This window comes from Diuraphis noxia, unplaced genomic scaffold (genome assembly GCF_037042655.1).
Source record: "Diuraphis noxia isolate RWA-SAM2 unplaced genomic scaffold, SU_Dnox_SAM2 contig0004, whole genome shotgun sequence".
Lineage (NCBI taxonomy): Eukaryota > Metazoa > Arthropoda > Insecta > Hemiptera > Aphididae > Diuraphis > Diuraphis noxia.
The window spans coordinates 46,876,215-46,898,675 of record NW_028301714.1 but is presented as its reverse complement, the minus strand read 5'-3'; the positions used below and the strand labels follow the sequence as shown (position 1 = coordinate 46,898,675).

The following is a 22,461-nucleotide window of genomic DNA, read 5'->3' as shown; positions in this document are numbered from 1 at the left end:
CTGATAAATATAAAATTATCATATTAAAGGCCAAACCACTATATAGTCGCCACAATGGAATAGATATTATTACAATAAATTATAATGTTTGTGTTTGAAAGAAATAGCATTCATAGTAATTAATGCTTATCATCATATATTTTTTTTTCATAGGTAACTAACTTAATTACTTAATAAAAGTAAATTGTAAAACATTAAATTCATACATTATAATAAAAAAAAAGATTGGTATAATAATATTTTGTTTATCATTGTCTTAGTTAAAACCGAAAATCTGTTTACTTTTACTATTTGGGTTGTGATAAATTAGAACTGATAACAGAAAACTTGGAAAAAAATTGTATGATACACATTGGTTCAAATACGATAATTTTATGTACGCGTACGATTATCAATTTTTACAGGTTGGCAACCCTACTTCACAGGTTTGACCCGTTCATTTTGATCCGTTCGTTCGCGTACAACACATCTCTATAACTATGGACGATAAAACGTCCCTGAAGGAACTAGACCAATGGATTGAGCAGCTAAACGAGTGCAAACAGTTGACCGAAAGCCAAGTGAAGTTCCTGTGCGACAAGGTAAATATCTTGGCGGCGCCCCGCCGATACAGCATTGCCGCCGCCGTCACGCAACGGGTTTGCGCGCGCGCGCGCGCCCGGTTCGGCCATATTGTTTATACGTTTGTAGTGGCCGTCAGCGATCTTGGACCCTGTTCCGCTGATCGGCTGAGGGGCGCGTACCGACCACTATTTTAGTGTCGGCACTTCCATTGCTGACGTTCGTACCTCGCCCAAATTGACCACGTGACCGGGTCTCGTCCTGTCAAGTCTCGTCGGCTCTCGCACGCCGGCCTTAAAACTGCCCTGGCCCTGTCGCCCCCCCCCCCCAAAAAAAAAAAAATAAATAAAAATCTTCACTGCTCGCCACCGGTATTCATGCATGGCTCCCGCGAAAATTTTCGAATGATTGGTATGATTCGGTTTTTTGCGCATTCACTGAGCTTTGGTCTGACTTTCCAACTGATAACAGTCCTCTATGTTGCTAAGATCTGCGTAGTTTTTATATGATTGCGGCCATGGGTTTTGGATTAGGTTTAGAATTTTAAATCTAAAACATTTACCTGGCTGTTGCTTGTATAGTTCTACATTAAAGTCCCAATTATACATTTCTCTACTCACTGAATAGACAAGAGTTCCTGGATATGTTACCATTTCAGTTATCTATGTCTAAAAACATAATTCTAATTAGTCAGTGTTTTACTTTGGTAGCTCTTTAGTTTATAGGAAGTCTTGAATTTTAATTTATTTTTTAGAAAGTCCACTTATAAGTCACTTACTTATAATCTTGTATGTGTGTAAATATTTTTACCTGTACATTGCTAATGAATCTATACTTGCTAGCCAAACACCATTGATTTTTGATTTGTCATTCTTATAATATTATGGTAATAAGCTAATGACTAATAATTTAAAATATAATATTTAATGTTTATAAACTAAAAATAAGTATGACATAGTTTATTTTAATAAGTACCCATCTATTTTGGAGTTCATTTACATTATTAATATTGATGACTTGAGTTTATTATCAAAAAATAAAACTAATCACTATGTTTAAAAATGTATTCTTAATTGTTGGTGTATATACCTTTGAAATGTAGCTTGTAAATAATTGAAACTTTTAAATTTGGCTGAATTGACATGACTTGATTTTTAAGGTAATTGGGAAATCTGAAATATTTAATCAATTCAATTTAATTAACCTATATTTGTTTTTAATATGTACAATATATCCTCGTTAACAAAAATATTGTATTGAGCATACAATGTTTTGACTATGTCTAAAATTTAAAATGATCAGTTATCTGATATACCTAGCCTACATAGTTTATTATCAGTCAAATTTTTCTGTAATATTAAGAGGGTTGGTATAGTTAGTGAATCAAAAAATTATTGTAATTTTGTTTTTTATGCATGTAATTGCAATCAGTTTAATATTGTTTTCATATAAATAATTTTTCTTTGACCAATTCTACATATGTTAAACACACACTTGATTAAAACAACATTGCTTAAAAATTTATAATATTTGATGTTTTAACATAATACTATGTTTAGTTTTTAAAACACCAACAACTTAAATTATATTAATATTATGTATAGTAATTAACAGGTCATTCTAAATTCAGATGAATATTAAATGCTCAATTCTTAAATTCATAATTTAAATTTTTAAAAATCAAATGTTTGATACATTTTTCTAGGTCGCGAAGAGAAAGTTTTTTGTCACTAATAACATTATATGACATTAATTTTATAATATCATTTTATTATCATTATCTTATGCTCAGTATTAAGATATATATTAAAATCAGTAAAACACCTTATGGGTATCTAATGATAATTTAACTAAAATGAAGATTTTCCTAATAAAGTAATAACGAATAAAAAATGCATTATTTATTTATTTAGGTAAAAATATATCTAGGTAGTTTGTATATTTATAAATAATTATCTTTTGTTAAAAAGTTGTTTGAACATTCTTCTTTATACTTGGGTACTCATTAATTTATTATTTTATCTGCTATTGAGGGTTGTCAATAAAATAAATGTCTAGTCTGGTTTATTTTAATCTGTTTTCCTTACTGCATATGTTTGAATTTACTTCAGTTAGTTTAATAGCTTAAAATATATTATTCTCTATAACAAATTTGTACATTTGTTTAGGTTTTATCTATATAACTAACTGTCAGTTTAAAAAAAAAATCATTCATTAGATTTTATCAGATAAATTTTTAAATCTAAAAACGGCATTGGTAAAGTGTGTGATCTACCAAGTCTGCCATGATCTACTATTAATAGGTAATGTATAATATGCCTTTAGTGACTTAATAATGTACGATAAAGTTAATTGAAAAAACCGATTAGGGAAATAAATTTTGAAAATAAAATCTGAACATTTTGTGAATCTCGTAAATGCTAACACGCAAACTTTAGAAATTTTATTGTAAATATTAAGAAAAATGTTTGGGGCTTATGAAAATCTATTACCACGCTATTCAATTGAATGTTAGTACCGCTCAATACATAATCTGAATAATTTATTTATACATTTTTTGGAAGATATAAAAAAGTTTGTGTTTCATAAAAATTTTGACTTATACTAATTGTATCATTTGTTTTTTAGACACAGAACCTTAAATGTATTAAATATAGTTATTGTTTTAATTGAATTACATTTTTATTAGATAACATTAGGTACCTACATATTTATTTTTAATTTTTATTTTAGGTACTTGTTGTTAACTGTTTTCTCGGTAGATCACTCTAAACCTTAAAATACCTGGTAGATCACCCACTTAACCAATGCCCTTAAAACAATAATAGTTAATATTAACATGTTTTTGCCATCCTTAAATGATTTAGTTTTACAAATATTTCTGAGGTGGAGGCGGTGGTATTTAATAAAGTAAATGTTTGGATACATTCTTTTTTCAAATAAAATCACTGGGAGGATGATGAAGTCTGGTTTTAGTTTAAGTATCTACTATCTGACCTAATCCACAGACTATAGTCATTGCTATCACACACTATGTCGTATGCATGGGCATGGTGCTTTTTCATTTGAAAAAGAGTGTAAGTACTTAGCAGAAATCTGTTAGACCGCAATAGAATTAGGTACTTATAATGAAAATGGCATATTTTTATTACTAATTAATTAAATTAAGTTTTAAAATTATAAATCTGTCAGTATTTAGATTAAATAAGTGAAAGTTTTAAAGTGGACATTGGATAATAGGCTTATTATAAATACTTCAAGTAGGTATATTATTTTATAATATATTATTATTGTATTAATTGAACCTATTTTGTATACCCCTATATGAGTCATATAAAATATCGTTAGGCTATTAGCATACAAAATAAAATTTAATATTTATTTTATTTTATAATGAATATAATATTTTATTTTTACTGTACACTTTAGTATAAGATTAAAATTAAGGATGATAAAATATAGTATCCATATACATTTTATTATAGTATTAATAATTTCAAAGTAATATAAAAATTTCAGTTATGAAAAAAAAATTAGTAATAAATGTGAAATATCAGCGATAATTATTTTCATAGTATCTGTCACAATTTAAAAACTCAATATTTGAAAACGACCCAACAACACCTTACATTGTATTTCTGCAACTACAGTTTTATCCATATTTTAAACATAGCTAGATAACACTGTCTAATCTACATACTAAATATTAATGCTAAAATTCTAATTAAGAAAGTTTTCTTTATGATAATAAAGTTATTTGAAATTTGATGAAAATATTATATAATGTAACACTTAAAAAATAAATAATATTTGGTACTTTATGTATGCTAAGTTATTATGATTGTTTTTATACTTCTTAACAATACTTATTTATATGTATATACATTTCATAAGTACAATGTTAAATAGTTGAAAATTATTCTTCATTAATAGGTATTCTTATTGAACACAGATTCAATCAATAGAGCTAAATTACATCTGTGTACCATTCATCTCAAGGCAATATTTTGTCTTTCTTCTTTTAAACTATATACAATATAATGCACATATTTAAATTACTATTAAAATAACTGTTAAATAACATAAATAAAAGTTTTAAAATTATTTATACTTATAAGTATATTTCTGTAGTTCGTTCCATTCAGTTATTTTAATATTGTAATTTTCATTTAGGTATTATTGATTTTTGAAAACAGAATATTTTTCATTTTTAATCATGTTAATCTATGTTCTATGTCTAAAATTTTTAAAGAACCATACATTTTATTTTATTATTTTGAAATTGATTAATTGAAAAATTATGCTCATTGAAATAAACTAATGTTGATCAATAAAATCTATTAATGTATTTGTTATATTTAATGTTTTATATAGGTATGGTAGATTTCTTAATTATGATGTGTAATAAATATATATTATAATACTCGAGCATATAAATCCTGATATTATAAATAGGCTCTTTTATTTATGTAAATCTTTCAATAATTGACATTTTGTATCTCGTGGAAAATATGTTTACAATAGATTCAGCTTTTTTTTTTATTTATGAGTACATTATTTTGAGGTTGTATTTGTTTTTTTGATTTATATTATGTAATTTTTATTAAAAGTTAATTCTTTCATACTAAATATAGTTTGTGAGGTTTTTATTTACCCCTTATAAAAATAGCCACTTTTTCTTATACTAGTTATGAATAATAACAAAGATTTGAATACAATCCAAGAGCAATCATTATAAATAGCATAACCGGAAACATCATATCTCTCCTTTCATAATATTTATTTATTTAATAATTTTTTCAACTAACTATAATATTATTACCATTGAGACATTGAAATTTATTCTAGGCAAAAGAAATTTTGACTAAAGAGTCTAATGTACAAGAAGTAAAATGTCCAGTGACAGTATGCGGGGATGTTCATGGACAGTTCCACGATCTAATGGAACTGTTTCGAATAGGTGGAAAGTCCCCAGATACAAATTACCTGTTCATGGGAGATTATGTTGATCGTGGTTACTATTCTGTTGAAACTGTTACATTATTGGTTGCATTAAAGGTGAGTTAAATTATCAATAATATTTTTTTCAATGAAGTTTATTCTTTTTTATTATGTATATTAAGGTACGATACCGTGAAAGAATAACAATTCTTAGAGGTAATCATGAAAGTCGACAGATTACACAAGTGTATGGCTTCTATGACGAATGCTTACGAAAGTATGGTAATGCGAACGTATGGAAGTTTTTTACTGACCTGTTTGACTATCTCCCATTGACTGCACTTGTTGACGAACAGATTTTCTGTCTTCATGGTGGGCTGTCTCCATCCATTGACACACTAGATCATATTAGAGCATTAGATCGTATGCAAGAAGTTCCACATGAAGTAATATATTTAATTGATTTCTATGAACTATGATTTTTATCTATTTACTTTATGTTTAGGGTCCTATGTGTGATCTATTATGGTCAGACCCTGATGATCGTATTGGTTGGGGTATATCACCTAGAGGGGCCGGTTATACATTCGGTCAAGATATTTCAGAAACATTCAATCATTCGAATGGTCTGACACTTGTTTCCAGAGCTCATCAACTTGTGATGGAAGGTTATAATTGGTATGTATAACATGCATATATTATGAACAATTATGGGTATTAACTGAAATATCTTGTTGATAGGTGTCATGATCGTAATGTAGTGACAATATTTTCGGCCCCTAATTATTGTTATCGATGTGGTAACCAAGCAGCTATTATGGAACTAGACGACGGCTTAAAATACTCATTGTGAGTATACTATTAATATTTAAAAATTAGGAAAACAATATAAATGCAGCATTTTTTATAATTCATTCACTGTTTTCAGTTTGCAATTCGATCCAGCACCACGACGCGGCGAACCACATGTCACCCGTAGGACACCAGATTATTTCTTATAAGCTAACAACACCAACTGTGTCTGGTATCACCTTCTTTACGGTATGATTAAATAATAAATATTTATATAATTATACATATTAATATAAATATATATATATCGCCAAGTCTTATCTAAGTAATACAATTTTAATGATAATGTAAGAAAACTAATTAAGAGCAAAAGTTAAACTGTATTTTTGTTCTTTTTTTACGCTGGCATTTTTATTATTTTTTATTTATACTTTCAAGTAAACGGACAGGATTAATAAATATCTTTAAAAGAAAAAAAATCAAAAATTATTTCAGTTATTTATATTATACAATTGTTTTTTAAATGCTATGTGGCATTTTTTTTTCGACATATTATTGGAGGAAATATTTTACATCTGTATTCCTAACATAATTTTATAGAATAATTACATATAAAATATTTACATTCTAATCTAACGTCTTTGAAAAAAAATATATATATACATGTAGTTTTTAACATGATTGTAATCATTTTTCCTGTTGTTTATAATTTAAGTAAAAAAAAAAAAAAATGAAAATCATTGGCAAATATTACAATTTTAAAATATTTATATTTTAAATTTGGAAGTAATTAATTTGTACTTTACACATAAATTAGAGATCATGTTGTAAAAATTATAATTATTATAACGAAATGTGTAAGTATAGATTACGAATAATTTTGAGTTGTATAGTAGGATGAGTATATCTTTTTTTTTCTTGTCTTTGTGAGCAATCAAGATTCGGATTTAACACTCGGGTATAATTAGTCAATAGACTTTTTATTTTAATCAATCCATTTCTGTTGTTCTTAATTTATTTTTATTATTATTATTTTATAAATGTATTTACTAAAATCAATGTTATATCCATTGCTAAATCCGAAATTGGTTAGCATTTATTTAAACAGCTTATAATGGGTTGTCAGTATTTTTAATTTCCAATATATTTTTCCCTGTTATAATGAATAATTTACTAGGCCATCAGGTCTTCTTTAATTTGTATATTTCCAAATTCATAAATTATAGTATAACATTTTATCCTCGTGACTTTTTACCTTGTTTTAAACAGAATATATATTCTGTGTCCAATTAAGAACCAATAACATCCAGCACCACAAAACTGATTCCAGATCAAAAGCATATTGTTATGGAATTTATAAGCTTAGCAAAGTTGTATCAACTATATGGACTCTAACATAGAAAGAATTTCGCAATATTTTTTATAAAATATGTTTATTCTTATGATCGTAATATAAATTACAAACCATATATAACTTAATTTTAATCACAAATTAATGAATAATAACTAATAATTTTTTAACAGTCATGATTATATAATTTGTATTCTAATTTTATTTTTAATTTATTGAAAACATGGATTTTTCTTGTATCATTATTTTCCATAAATTATATAATAGTTCATTATTTAAAATTATTAATTATATATGGCAAACTTCTCCAATATAATTTTGGAAGATGGTAAGTGTAAATTTCAAAATATTTGATATTTGGTATGTTTACCCTAAATAGTTTTTATTTAAATAAATTACCTTATGATATAAATTATTAGTTTAAATTTCTACCTGTAACTTTCTTATTTTGGTTATTGATATCTAATAATAATTTAAACATTTTGATTAAAAGTGTATTTTCATAGAAAAGCATTGGGCATTTTATTGAAATTTTCGAGTAGAGTTAACTATTATTTGATAGAATTTTCTTTTATTTCAATTCCAATTCCAATCAAAATAATATTTCTATTGAAGTACTCAAGAAAATCACATGTCACGCGAGTTGGAATCTAATCCACTTCTAAATTAATTAATTAAACTAAACATAGGTGCCATTTTTTAAAGTATTAAATAAATTATTAATAACCCTTAGGAAAAAAGAAATTATGATTTTAAACTGTATTATATAGTCACTGTTACTTAAACTATTAATCTTATTTTCTATTCTGAATTGTTGGAAAGTGGAAATAATTTTTGTTGTATGAATTATTTAGAAATGCACAAAATATAAAATTTAATCTCAGGTAAAAATAAGAAATAATAATTTTAAATTAATAAAAAAATCAAATTTATTTTACATTATTTTAAGATGTCTCAAATTTTAACAATTTAAGAGGATGATGATAATAATATGCTTGTTTGTCAACATAGTTATAGACTTCATGAGTATTATGCATAATAAGAAATAATACTTCAACATTTCAATGTGTACTCATAGTACATATAATCAGAGTGCTAGCATTCCATTTAAATCTTGTTATTTTTACCATTTTTTAATTTTAATAAACATAAATATATTTTAACTAACATAAAAAATAAATTTGTGGTTATATTTGGTTACGCCTTTGGTATATTTGGCTTAGATACATATTTATTATGTTCTATTATATTGTTCCTTATGTGGCCAAAAATGTAGTGTGGTACCTACTACCTAGCTGTGTGTAAGAATTATTACAGATTTGAAGCTGTGTGTAAGAATTATTACAGATTTGAAGCTGTAGTATAGGTACTAATGATTTATGTTAAACAGAAAGTATTAATATTTTCTCAAAACTGTTTGAAAAAGAAAACATACACTTAACATACTGTTATTATAATACAAATGATGGGACCATGAAATATTATAATTAATAATATTCTATTATGGTTTGTAATATGTTATATCCATCCTTGGCATTTTAAAAAGAAAAATGGTGATGATAACAATAATAAAATAATTCTAAGTATAAATGATAATCATCAAGGGTGGAGGGTCGTCAAAGAATCTACGTACTTAATTTACAAAAAAGGACATAAAAATAGTTGTATTATATATTTATTTTGATGTCTACGCGCATCACAAATTAATGTAATATATATCGTGCCATACTCAAATAATCACTGCGAATGACGATGCCCAACAGTTAGAAAATAACTGTAGTCACGAAGCAGAACGGTACGTATATTTTTTATTTTTTTATTTTTGACACAGGCGTCCCCCTTCGTCGACATGTGCGTAAATCATGTTTCGCCTATATTCTTATCTAAACGTTGTAGCGTAAAATAGTTGTGCATATGATATGTTTGATTTTGATATCATATTTCTTATATTATAATGCGACTAATATACACAATTGAATATGATGCTTTACGCATATAATTATAGTACTGTATAATGTAAGGTATAGTATAAAGAGCGGTGATAATAGTGCCTATACATGAAACAGAATTCTAAAGATTACCTCCTCCCCTCATACACGCTCGCAACAAATGCTTAAAGATTATATTTTAAGTTAACCTATGAAAAAATCCTTGGCGGTTTGGACAAGTGAGATCTAGTAGATCTTGGTTGGTTAACGTGTTAAATAATTAATAAATTTGAAAAATTAAAGAACCTTTCTATGTTTTTTAATGTGACCTATCTCCTATACAATGTTATTTTTCAGTCTTATTGTTATGCCCTAAAATATATGCGACAGTGGTAACCTAACCTGTTGTTTATGTTAGACTTAAAATGAATTTCTAAAGTGTTGTTTTTTTCTTCTTGTTTTCAAGCAGAATGTCTGATCTTTTGTAGTTAGCAGGCCAATTTACGCATTAAGCATCATTAAGAGAGTCGCCAAACATAAAAATGTATTCATATTTTATTTTATAACAAATAAAATATTATTATAATATAATTGTATACACAAGTTATCATATTATAGAAAACGCGTAGATTAGTACTCTCTCCGCGCTATCTCCAACTTTTTTTTTTTAAATTAATAACCGCGGGCTGAAGCACCCTGTGTTAAACAAACGGTTAGCATACACCTATCACTTATGATACTTAAAATCGGTATAAAACAGTAACATCGAAGTGTCAGTTTAATTGTACATGATCGTCTTTGTGCATTATCTGAAAAATACTTACGATATAAAGTTTACGGGGATGACCTTTTTGATAGACTTGTTTATAGTCACAAGCAACCGAACTCAGTACTCATTAGTAGCACTAGTAACTACTAATAAGTATTTTTCATCGATATTTATAGGGAAAATTTTAAATTTTATTGGAAATATGTATAAATGGCTTAAGAGTAATTATTTTTAAAATTTAAATGTATTCATGTGTAGAAAAAGCAATATATAGTATAAATGGTATTTGATAAAAATGTCATATGTTTACGGTTACTTGTTTTCGAATTACCACTGAATGTTAAAGCAATTTGAACTTCAAACTGCCTTAAAAAGTTTATTTGACTTCCCGGTTAATTTTTTTTTTTTTAAGGTAAAAACATGAAAATTTTGAATTAAATGTTTTTTTGATAAAGAGAACATTTTCAATCTACGGTAATTAAAAAAATATATATTTATATCTAGAACCCGGAACTTTATGTACCTATTTGTATCTTTTTTCTCTAATGATCACATTCAATGCACGTTTATACAGAAATTGATTCATGGGTATTGAATTTAATGGTACAATTTTTATTTTGCATTTTTAGGGAATGTTATGCTTTTGGTCGCTTTCCACGGCGCTTGAGAATTACGGGGGGTTAACAATTTTGATCTCTTGAAAGTACCAAATAGATTCACTGTCTCACCAAAATAGATACTAAAGTAGAAAACCAATTTGAAAATATTAAAAATATTATGCTCATTTATTTATAAGTATTTGAAGTTTAAACCTTAACACTGGTTTTTAAGTAGAAAAATTAAAATTTTTAGTTATTTAGATGTAATTTAAAAAAGTGAAGAAGTGAGTGACGCGTTGCTGTAATGGGAATCTTTGTAGTCTATTCTAACTTTTGAACGAAGAACCCAACAGCTTATATTATTATTTACTATCAGGTAGGAATTGGATTGAATTTTACGGGGGATGGTTAAATCTTAGTTTAAAAAATGAGAAGTTGAGTCTTAGCCACTTGTGCACCACCTAATCGATGCCTTGTTATTACACAAGTACACCTATATTTAAAATGTTATTAAAGTAATTTATTTTATCATTATAGGCATTAGTAATATATAAGTACAGTATGCACATAGCACATACCACAAGGACATTTTAAAATATCAAGACTAATTTCAAGCTATTTTTAATATTTCTACGTTGGTACCTACTACCTACATACATTTTGATACTAGCTTATAACTTAGTAAGTAAGTTATGAAGATGTCTTGTCATATCTTTATTTATCAAACGTATCAAATTTAAAAAATATTAATGATAAAATATAAAATTAATTAATATACTACCTAGGTCTATTATTTCCTTAGAAATAAATGCTGATTCACCTGCCTTCTTTTTCGCATACAAATACTTTTTTCATATTGAACATTTTTTTTTTTTGAGTGACCTATAGGCTGGAACATAATCTTGGTTGGTATTCTATGACTGTAAAAAGTGTATAAATAATAATATAATATAGTAATACTTATAATATAAGTGCTATCGAGCGTGTTCCATAGTTATTTTTCTAGTTTGTAGTCTTATAGTTATAGACTTGGGTATTTATAAAAGAGAATCTCCATTTTCCACACAATAGAAAAATTTCTACGTTTGGAGAAAAAAATTACTTTCGTAACTTCACAGACACGAGAATACTAATTGCATAATTTTATGTTATGTCGAAATAGTATATTTTAACCGTATACCAAAACAAAAATAATGAATTATTGTTCTTAAATTTTAGTTAACATTGCCTATACCAGAACCCTTACGGCCTTACACTCAGGGTAGATATAAGTAGCCCATAGGCGGAAATTCTCCATTATTTTAGAGGGGGCTGGTATTTTAAAAAACTTAATTGCATATCAAAGCCAAAAAAAAAAGGAGGATAAGTCGTGTATGTCGCTCTGCTGTACAGTAGGTTACAAGTGAGTTACTGTAATTGATGGAATTAAATTTGAATCCAATGATATTATATATCATTGTATACGAAAAACGATTCTGAGCGAAGACGGTTTATCTGTCTAGGATATTATAGATTATTAAAAATTTTCAAATCTTAGATTTAAAAAGAAAAATTTTTATGAATTTCTAGTTTGAAATAATTTGCGAATTTTCGTGATTTTTACATAATATGTTGTCAAAATTCAAACTTTGAATGCTTGTAAAAAAAAATTGTGACTACGCATTTCTTTTTTTTTTTCAATTGCTATTGTAAAAATATGATAGGAGCCATGTATTAAATTTTCAAATCTTAGATATAAAAGGAAATTTTTTTATGAATTTCTAGCATAAAATAATTTAAGAATTTTCGTGATTTTAACGTATGTTTTCAAAATTCAAACTTTGAATCCTTGTAAAAAAAAATTGTTATGTATTTATTTTATTTTTCAACTGCTATTAATAAAATGTGTTAGAAGCCTTGTATTAAATTTTCAAGACTTTCTACCAAACAAATAAATTTTTATCGACATTTATAGAAAAAAAAACTAAAAAAGTTGAAAAATTAAAATGTCAGTAAACAGCTCAAAACAAATCTAAATATTTTGAAAATTTTATCTAATATAGAAAATGCCTATATACACATTCAGTCAAAATTTCAAGTATCTGCGGTGATTTGTTTTAGACTTTTAGAGTTACAACATAATAAGAAAATCTCTAAATGTGAAATCCAGTGAAAATCCAATGTTGTAAAAATTTAAATTTTAAATGCTCATAAAAATTTAATTTGAATTTCCGGTGGACTTTTTACTTCTGATAAAGATTGACAAACTTGTAAGGAATTTTGTATTAAATTTTCAAATCTTAGATTTAAAAAGAAAAACTTTTATGAATATCTATCTAAGATAATTTGAACATTGCCGTAATTTTTACGTGTTTAGTCAAAATATGAACTTTTAATGCTTATAAAAAAAAATTGTGACTATGTATTTCTTTTAATTTTCAATTGCTATTGTAAAAATATATTATGAGCCTTGTATTAAATATTGAAATCTTTGATATAAAAGGACAATTTTTTATGAATTTCTAACATAAAATAATTTGTGAATTTTCGCAATTTTAAATAATATTATGTTGTCAAAGTTTAAACTTTGAATGCTGATAAAAAAAAATTGTGACTATGAATTTCTTTTATTTTTCAACTGCTATTGTAAAAATATGTTAGGAGCCTTGTATTAAATTTTCAAATCTTAGAATTAAAAAGAAAAACTTTTATGAATTTATATCTAAAATAATTTGAACGTTGCCGTAATTTTTACGTATTTAGTCAAAATTTTAACTTTAAATGCTTATAAAAAAAAGTCGTGCCTACATATTTTTAATATTTTTTAACTTCTATTGTTACAAGTTGTTAGAAGCCTTGTATTCAATTTTCAAGCTTTTCTACCGAACAAATAATTTTTTATCGATATACATAGAAAAAAAACTAAAAAAGTTGAAAAATTAAAATGTCAGTAAACAGCTCAAAACAAATCTTTTAAACAAATTTAAATGAATACTGATTTTGCTAGTTAATAAATGTAAGTATAGTTCTTCACAAAACGCATTTCTTGTTATAAGAAATATTAGTTAATAATTTAATATATATATATATTTATTATTATTTATAGCAGTAACCTGCAGTGACCAATTATATTTGTTGGGGATAATTTTTCTATTTGTATACATTTTGAGGGGCTGATCCCTCAAACCCACCCCTCCCAATTCCCGCCCATGATGCGTAGCCTAATATTTTATTACTGACGAATCTAAATTATATTTGTGTACAAGGTACAACTAAAAATCATAAAATTCTTAATAATATCATTAATATCTAATTGTTTGCGAAATTTATTTTTGGTGATTCCAATCGAGCTGATTCATTTAAGGTGATCCATTTAACATAAATTAATTTTAATTCTTTTCTCCAAAGCTGAAGTACCTTTATAGAGTACTTATCGGTTTATAATAAATAATAAATAGTAGGTACCTACATGACTTTTACTTACAATTATGAGTTATTAGTAGGTACTTAAAGTACCTATTGTTTACCAACGATGGGTTGTGGCTGAAAAAATAGATCACACAGGGTGATGTATTTTTATGTTTTGAAAAACAGGTGAAAGTAGTAAATACTAGTACATTAAGTTATATAATATACGTGCTTAGTGTTATATATTTTATAATACTTATAAAAAATTTAGAAAAATGAATTTGAATTCAATTTATTTGCCGACGCTTATATCTAACTCTATTTTTTAAATACTCTAGATGAGCACTGATTATGCCTGTAAGCATAATATAAAAGACTCAAATAAGTACAAGTTCCTACCTTCTTCAAACGCAGTTATTGATGCAGTAAAGCCACAACAGGCGAATAAGTATAATATATTAGTATACAAGAGAAACTAATAAGTAGAGTTAGGATGTTGATGACCTAAAAAACACACAAAAATGCCCTAAAAAAATGCAAAAAGAGCAAAAATGCCCTAAAACTTCAAAAAATTATCTGAAATACCTACTAATTAAGTAAGTGAAAAAACTTATTTTTAAATAATAATCTTTATTAGAGATATGGGTATAAATAAATTTTAATTTAATTAATATTAAAATTATTTTTTACTAATAGTCCAAATCCAAAGTTAGATTTTAAATAAATTAAATTTTTTCCAAACATGGGTGTAACATTTGCCCTAAAATCTATAATTTGTGAAAAATGCCCCACATTGTATAAAAAGTAAAAAAAAATGCCCTAAAAGATGAAAAAATGACTTAAAAATGACGTTGAAAAACAAAAAAAAATGCATTTATAGCTAAAAATGCAAAATAAAATTAGAATATTCTGCATCAAGGGAGCATGAAACAAATTTTTAGCTAGGATAGCATTGTGCAGAATAAAAGGAAAAAAAATGCAAAAGTCATCAACATCCTAACTCTACTAATAAGTAAAGGTTGTATTATTATTTATTAATACATATTAATGCAAATAAATTTATTTAGGTCTTAAATAGGTAAAGTACCTATTGCTATTAAATATATGTAGAGTACAATTTGTTTATTATTGAAATTTTAATATTAATTTAACAACGTATGATACGAATTAGTTAGACTTTTCAAAAAAAAAAATGCTTTCAAAATTTGTTTTTAAATGGTATATTATAATATTAATTAATAGTTATGTCGATTTATGCGGAATATTAATTTTGGGTAATCTTTCAAAACGCACTTGTGCACTGTGAATTTACCGCCTTGTTCATGAATCAGTGTTGCCATGTATACGTTTATCTGTGGTATTGTGTCTTAATGAATAAAATATTAAAACATTAATTTTTGGCGAAATGTAAATTAACAAATGTATTTGTTTATTGAAGAGCATTGTATACATAAAGTATAATATGATCAACATTGAAATAAAATAATGATAAAATAAAAATGTGATTTATAATGTTGTGTCATTTGTACGGATACCTTGGTTAGGATTACATGCTTGGTAACTGAAAACTGGTAACATAACCTCAAATACGAATGCAAACCGATCCGCGTCCGCAATCGCCTCACACTTGAACACTTCTCTTTTTCCTATGGCCCCGAACTGAACACGTGAACTCCGGTTTTCTCGTTTATTTCTTGCTATTTACAGGTTTAACAAATTTGATACAAACCCTTCGCAATGACTGAGACAATGCAACTTCGTGGTACCCTTCGTGGGCACAATGGTTGGGTTACTCAGATCGCCACCAATCCGATCCACACCGACATGATTCTGTCTTGTTCACGAGGTAAGTTCTACATCTCCCTAACGCCTATCCTTGCGTTTTATTGTCGTTCGTTTCTATCGTACAACAACTGTTGCCCACACTTAGTTTTCATTCAAATAAATTTAGGTCTATTCCTCCAGTGTGTTAGACGGCTAACGCTGAAAATCTCCGGGCTCCGGTTGTGTTTTGGGTTCGCGGTTGTCATGTTGTTGCCCGTGGCACCACCGATCTGCTCGAGACCTTTTGGTTTTTGCTCGGTTACTAATCCACGATGTTTTATTCCACAGACAAAACCCTGATCGTTTGGGACCTCACACGTGACGAACTCAACTACGGCATCCCTAAGAAACGTTTGTACGGACATTCGCACTTCGTCAGCGATGTTGTTCTTTCATCTGATGGAAACTACGCGCTTTCCGGTTCTTGGGATAAGACTCTCCGTCTGTGGGATTTGGCTGCTGGACGTACCACTCGTCGTTTTGAAGACCACACCAAGGTTCAATATCTCTCAAGCTTTTTTTTTACTTTTTTTTTTTTATTATGTATAGAAGCTTTACTGCTTGGTAAGTACTTACACATGTCGGTATATGCTTCGCGGTTTGTTTATTAGGGCCATATTAATTTGTACATCCACTAAACTTTTTATTTTTCTATGTAGGATGTATTGAGCGTTGCCTTCTCTGCTGACAACCGTCAAATCGTTTCTGGAAGCCGGGACAAGACTATCAAGTTGTGGAATACTTTAGCTGAGTGCAAATACACTATTCAGGTAGGGATGAACTAAAAGTGTACAAATCAATCATCCACTTACTCCATATCGACCGGGTGGTTGTGTGATCAATGATCATATTGTGTTTCTTCAGTTTCTCGACATACCTACCATTTGAATTATTTGCAATATCTAAAAAGTGATTTTTGTTATTAAATAGAGGACCTATCCAAATATTTGTTTTATCACAAATGTTAAAATATAATATATTTTGAAAATTATAATTATAATTACAATATTTTTAATACTGATAGGTAATATAATATGCTACTTCAAATTATTTGATACTGAGTTATGTTTATTTAATGATATTTTGTTGATATTAGACATTTTTCTTCAGTTTGACTTACTTAATATTTGCTCACCTATGTTAAATTAGTCTATTAAAATTGAATTTGTTATAATATCTATACTTCAGTGTATATTCCTTATTATTCTGTGCTACACGGCATAACTAGAGGTACTAATGCCACTTTTTGCCTTTACAACCTTAATAATTGAGACCATTTTTGCATTATTATATTTATAAATAGTAAGTTATTGTTTTATTCTGTAAAACATACTTTGATACATTTTTTTCATCATACTTATAATTAAATTTCTACTTCATAATATAAATATGTTTTTGGCTGGATTTTATGTCTTTTAGGCTACATTACTCAATTGTTTTTATTGCACAAGCCCTGCTGTTAATCAGTAAAGTATTGCTCTGTTTCTCAACCTTTTTTTTTGTTAATGAGACATCCAAATTTAGATCAATAAAATGGCATTACACTTTAACAGTTCATGGATTTTTTTTAAAGAGTACTTATCAATTACAAACTTATGTATCAATTGAGTTTGAGACTAATCACAACTTTTTCTTATCAGCGATTTTTACTATCATGTCATAGCATCATAATAATGTCATGTTTATTCTTTGAATATCTGCAGTATAAATAACCAATTTTATTGTCAATATTTCATGGTAATACACAACACCGGTTGAGAACCTAAGTATTGATTAATAGTATATATGTCGCAGCCACTTAATGAAATCAATTTTTTCATGAAAAGATGACTATTTCGTGAAATGGAAACACGTTTTTTACACTTTGTGAAATTTAAAAATATTTCACAAAATGGTCACTCAATTTTAACATAATAATTTTTTTTCACAAAGTGGTCATTCACTTAGTGTACTAAAATACAACATTTAACAACTTCTTTTACTCTTAAATTTATAAAACTTAATTATATGTAGTAGTAGAGTTTATTTATATCATATTAATTTATTAACCGTATTGTGATCATTTTTTATTTATTAGAGCAGGAAAATTAATTATGACTGTTACATTTTAGACTACCTTTAAAACAAACACATCATTTGGTTTGACAAGCACTTTTACACAAACAACTTAATGGAAACGTCAAGTTTGATTATATCCATATTAACCTCGTCCCCATGTCAAATAATACAATAAATACTTAAATAATATCTAAATTATTCTATACGACTTTTATACTGCAATTACCAGAATATATGAAATGATAAGATGATATTTATTGGTTTCAATAAAAGTTATAATCATAATGATGATCATAAAAAATTAACCTTGCGTGAAACTGTTCACATTGTATCTGGAGGTCAGGGATTTGTAAGTTGTTCGTGTAAAAGTGCTTGTCTAACTAAAAGATGTGTTTGTTTTAAACGTAGTCTCAAATGTAACAGTCTTTGTCAAAATTCATTTTCCTGCTCTAATAAATAAAAAATGTTCACAATACGGTTTTAATAAATTAATATGATATAAATAAACTTTATTATTAAATATAATTATGTAAGTTCAATTTATAAGGGTAGAATAAGTTGTTAAATGTTGTATTTAAGTACACAAAGTGAATGACCACTTTATAAAAAAAATACAGGATGTTAAAATTGAGTGACCATTTCGTGAAATATTGTTGAATTTCACAAAGTGTAAAAAACGTGTTTCCATTTCACGAAATAGTCATCTTTTCATGAAAAATTCGATTTCATTAAGTGGCTGCGACATATATGTAATAAGTTAATACATTGAATTTGTGAATGTATCATTAAATATTATTACTAAACTAATATAATATTACCTAAATAAATTTTAAATTGATACATACATTCATAGATACTATAATACTACACCTGTGAATAAGTAGAAAAAATGTAGATACAATAGTTCAATATCTAGTATGAAATAATCAATAATTTTCAAATTGTATTGAGGTCAAAAATAGGCTAACTGTTGCTCTTAAACATATTTTATACCTTTACAGCTATAAAATTAAAGGTTTAAAATGCTCATAACTTGATTGGATATTTAAAGTATCAATAAAAACCTACAACGCCCTAATTAATGTTCTTAACTTATTAAAAATAACAGTAAATTAAGTTATTAATAATCTCTTTCAAGTAGCAACTTGTTAAGTTTATCAATGTATAAAAAAATGTCTGGATATTTTTTTTTAATGGAGATTATAATTTAAGTAATATAACCTTACAATTTATTATTATTGTAAAAACCAGTGAAAATATATGACAAAATTAACATCTTGTGATACAAACTCCACTTAGCAATTTACTTATATTATCATTTTTAAACATAATTTTCTTGATTAATAGTATTTTAGTAACAAATATTAATAATTTTTTTTCAATAATAAATTTTTTGCTTTTGGTAGATAGATAGAAATAATAATTATTATTTTTTGTATCTATCAAATTATTTTAATGAGTTAAATTGGGTTTTTTTTAGGATGATGGTCACAGCGATTGGGTATCATGTGTACGGTTCTCTCCTAATATACATAACCCAATTATTGTGAGTGCTGGTTGGGACAAGGTTGTCAAAGTATGGAACTTGACTAACTGCCGCATCAAGACCAACCATTATGGACACACTGGATACCTTAACACCGTTACTGTTTCACCTGATGGTTCTTTGTGTGCTTCAGGAGGAAAGGTAATAAAATCATTTTTGATAAATAGACGATTAGAAATAATATTTAATATATACATTTTATATTTACAGGATTGCAAAGCTATGTTATGGGATCTTAATGATGGTAAACACTTGCATACACTTGACCATAATGATATCATTGAAGCTCTGTGCTTTAGCCCCAACCGTTACTGGTTGTGTGCTGCATTTGGTCCATCAATCAAAATTTGGGTATGTAACACTTTTTGTCAATTTATATTTTATTAAAATGTATGTTAGTATTTTAATCCATTGCAGTTAAGTGTAGTTGACATGGTTGTTACTAATAATGTTATCTTAAATTTGTTATTTAGGATTTGGAAAGCAAAGAAATGGTCGAGGAACTTCGCCCAGAAGTTGTATCTCAATCACAAAACAGCAATACCGAACCACCTAGATGTCTGTCACTTGCGTGGTCTACTGATGGACAAACATTGTTTGCTGGATACTCAGACAATAACATTAGAGTTTGGCAAGTGTCTGTCAGTGCTCGTTAATGTTACTACAATATTTTTTGATACAATATATATTCAATTTTTATTGTACATTATGTTTGATAAATTTGTTTCTTTTTTATAAGGATTTTGTCTAATTAGTTAAGTCGATACTCAATTCATGAAAAAATTATACTCTGTGGTGACTTAAGCTTTTATAGGTACTGTATTTTTTCCTAGTAGGATTGCATATGATAAATTAGAGAGCCCTGATAGGTCCTAACTTGAAAAAATTATAATTTACTGTGACTTAAAAAAAAATCATATCCTTGATGCCTGTCTCGATACTATTGAATTTATAAATATTCAGCAACTACAAACTTGATAACTGTGTAATTCATTACTTGATTTAACTAATATGGTAATTGTACTGGTATCTAACAACAATGATTACTATTACAATTTTCTATTGTCTCTTGTTTTTTTATCAAAATGTTGCAATCAACATGCAAATACAATCAAATTTCAACAATTAATAATATTTTTGTAGTATGACATACACATTTATTTATTTTAATATTTGATTGTGAGTCATTATTTTTTAATGCGTGTTAAAAATACAAATAATATTACTGTACAGAAAAACAAAGATGTTAAAAAGAATTATAAATATTTAGTATTTACAATCAATATAAAGAGGAAAACTTAATTTAATATATAATAAGACCATAGGAATTTAAAATATAATTTTCAGTTGAAAATTGATTAAATGATTTCCATTCCCTGGTGTTAAAAAGTATTGGTGATAAAAGTTGGGAACAATTGATGGAACCTATGAAGACATCTGACATTTAGATAATACATTTTCATTAAATGGGATAAGATGAAGAAAGTTACTAACATTGGAAGTACCATGGCTAGGTTTAGGTTACATTAAATTTGAAGGAAATAAAAGGTAAACAATTATTTTGAACAGATTTTAGGGTAGTATTTTGTTTTGATATATTATTTTAACTAATATAAGGGAGCTGTATTAGTATTATAGATGGGAATATACAAGAGAGCATTAATGCAATTTTAGAGGATGAGTACCTACGAATGAGCCACGAGTTAAAAGTTAACATTCTTTATCATTTCTGTCTAGAAAGAAATATTTAATTTAGAATCAACAATTTTTCTTGAAATTAAAACAAGCTCAATATTTGTGTTAGAAATAGAATATTAAGAGGACATTACAACCACATGTGTTGTCATTTGAAAATAATCATAACTCATTTGAAAATTAAAATATAATAATAAGCTTATGAGAAGTCCTAGACAATAATGTTACATTTAATTTTTATAAGGGTAAATTAATTCACTCTAAATTTTAAATTAACGGAGCTAAACGTGATTTGCTGAGCGTTAAATTTGATAGGTATGTTACTCATTTGTAAGACAGATACAACACATGGGTGTAGCGTTCTCTTAAGTTATCATCAATGGCCATAATTTTCTGTCTGACATATTGAGCCTTTGAATTCTAATGCAAGTACATTTCTATTTAGTGCTTCCATTTAGTATTTCAAGTAGGTATATAACTTAAATTTACCTATTGTATTCAGATTGAAATATCTTTTATAAAAAAAAGTTCTTACGACAACATAAACATTTCAAAAGAATATGTTGAGCTCATTAATTTTTATATATTTATATTTTATAAATTGTTTTTTTAATTACATAATCAGATCAAAATATGTAGATTATTAAAGCTTTTTTCGCCATGAACCTTTTCACACAAATCTACCATTCATTTGATGTTATTATGCTATTGACAAGTGAGTAATGTAATATTTACTAGGTGTCATATGGTATAAAATATTAATTTTGTTTCCCAAGTCCAGTTGTAATAATTATAAATTTAAAAAAACCTTAGATGGTCGATAAAGGTTTGGTTAGAAAACGAAAAATTACTTTAAAAAAAAATCATATTTGACCTTGAAACAATTTTTTCATCGATTGATTGTTCTGGAGTGAGAGAAAAAAATTCTATATTTTTTATAAATTGTTAATAGCTATTTAAAAATATTAAAGATCCATAAGATTATGAAAGATATTTTTTTTTTAGTATTT

General features: G+C 26.8%; 2 protein-coding genes across 4 annotated transcripts; both read left to right on the top strand.

Annotated features, from left to right (window-relative positions):
- The first annotated feature begins 420 nt into the window (after window positions 1–420).
- mts (protein phosphatase 2 catalytic subunit mts) lies at window positions 421–16,174 on the top strand. Of its 3 annotated transcripts, none has more exons than XM_089226726.1 (7): window positions 421–581; window positions 5,410–5,619; window positions 5,685–5,948; window positions 6,008–6,180; window positions 6,244–6,351; window positions 6,431–6,543; window positions 14,667–16,174. In XM_089226726.1, the coding sequence occupies exons 1-6, from the start codon at window positions 480–482 to the stop codon at window positions 6,501–6,503; spliced, it is 930 nt and encodes a 309-aa protein (XP_089082852.1). In that variant the 5' UTR covers window positions 421–479; the 3' UTR covers window positions 6,504–6,543; window positions 14,667–16,174. The 3 variants fall into 3 exon arrangements, with proteins under 3 accessions (XP_089082852.1, XP_015371698.1, XP_089082851.1); XM_015516212.2 differs by lacking the exon at window positions 14,667–16,174 and adding an exon at window positions 7,564–8,057; XM_089226725.1 differs by lacking the exon at window positions 14,667–16,174 and having other exon boundaries at window positions 6,431–7,532.
- On the top strand, window positions 15,956–20,460 carry Rack1 (Receptor of activated protein kinase C 1). Its single transcript, XM_015516213.2, has 6 exons — window positions 15,956–16,174; window positions 16,441–16,649; window positions 16,812–16,922; window positions 19,691–19,897; window positions 19,967–20,107; window positions 20,230–20,460. The coding sequence occupies exons 1-6, from the start codon at window positions 16,066–16,068 to the stop codon at window positions 20,410–20,412; spliced, it is 960 nt and encodes a 319-aa protein (XP_015371699.1). The 5' UTR covers window positions 15,956–16,065; the 3' UTR covers window positions 20,413–20,460.
- The last annotated feature ends 2,001 nt before the right edge of the window (window positions 20,461–22,461 follow it).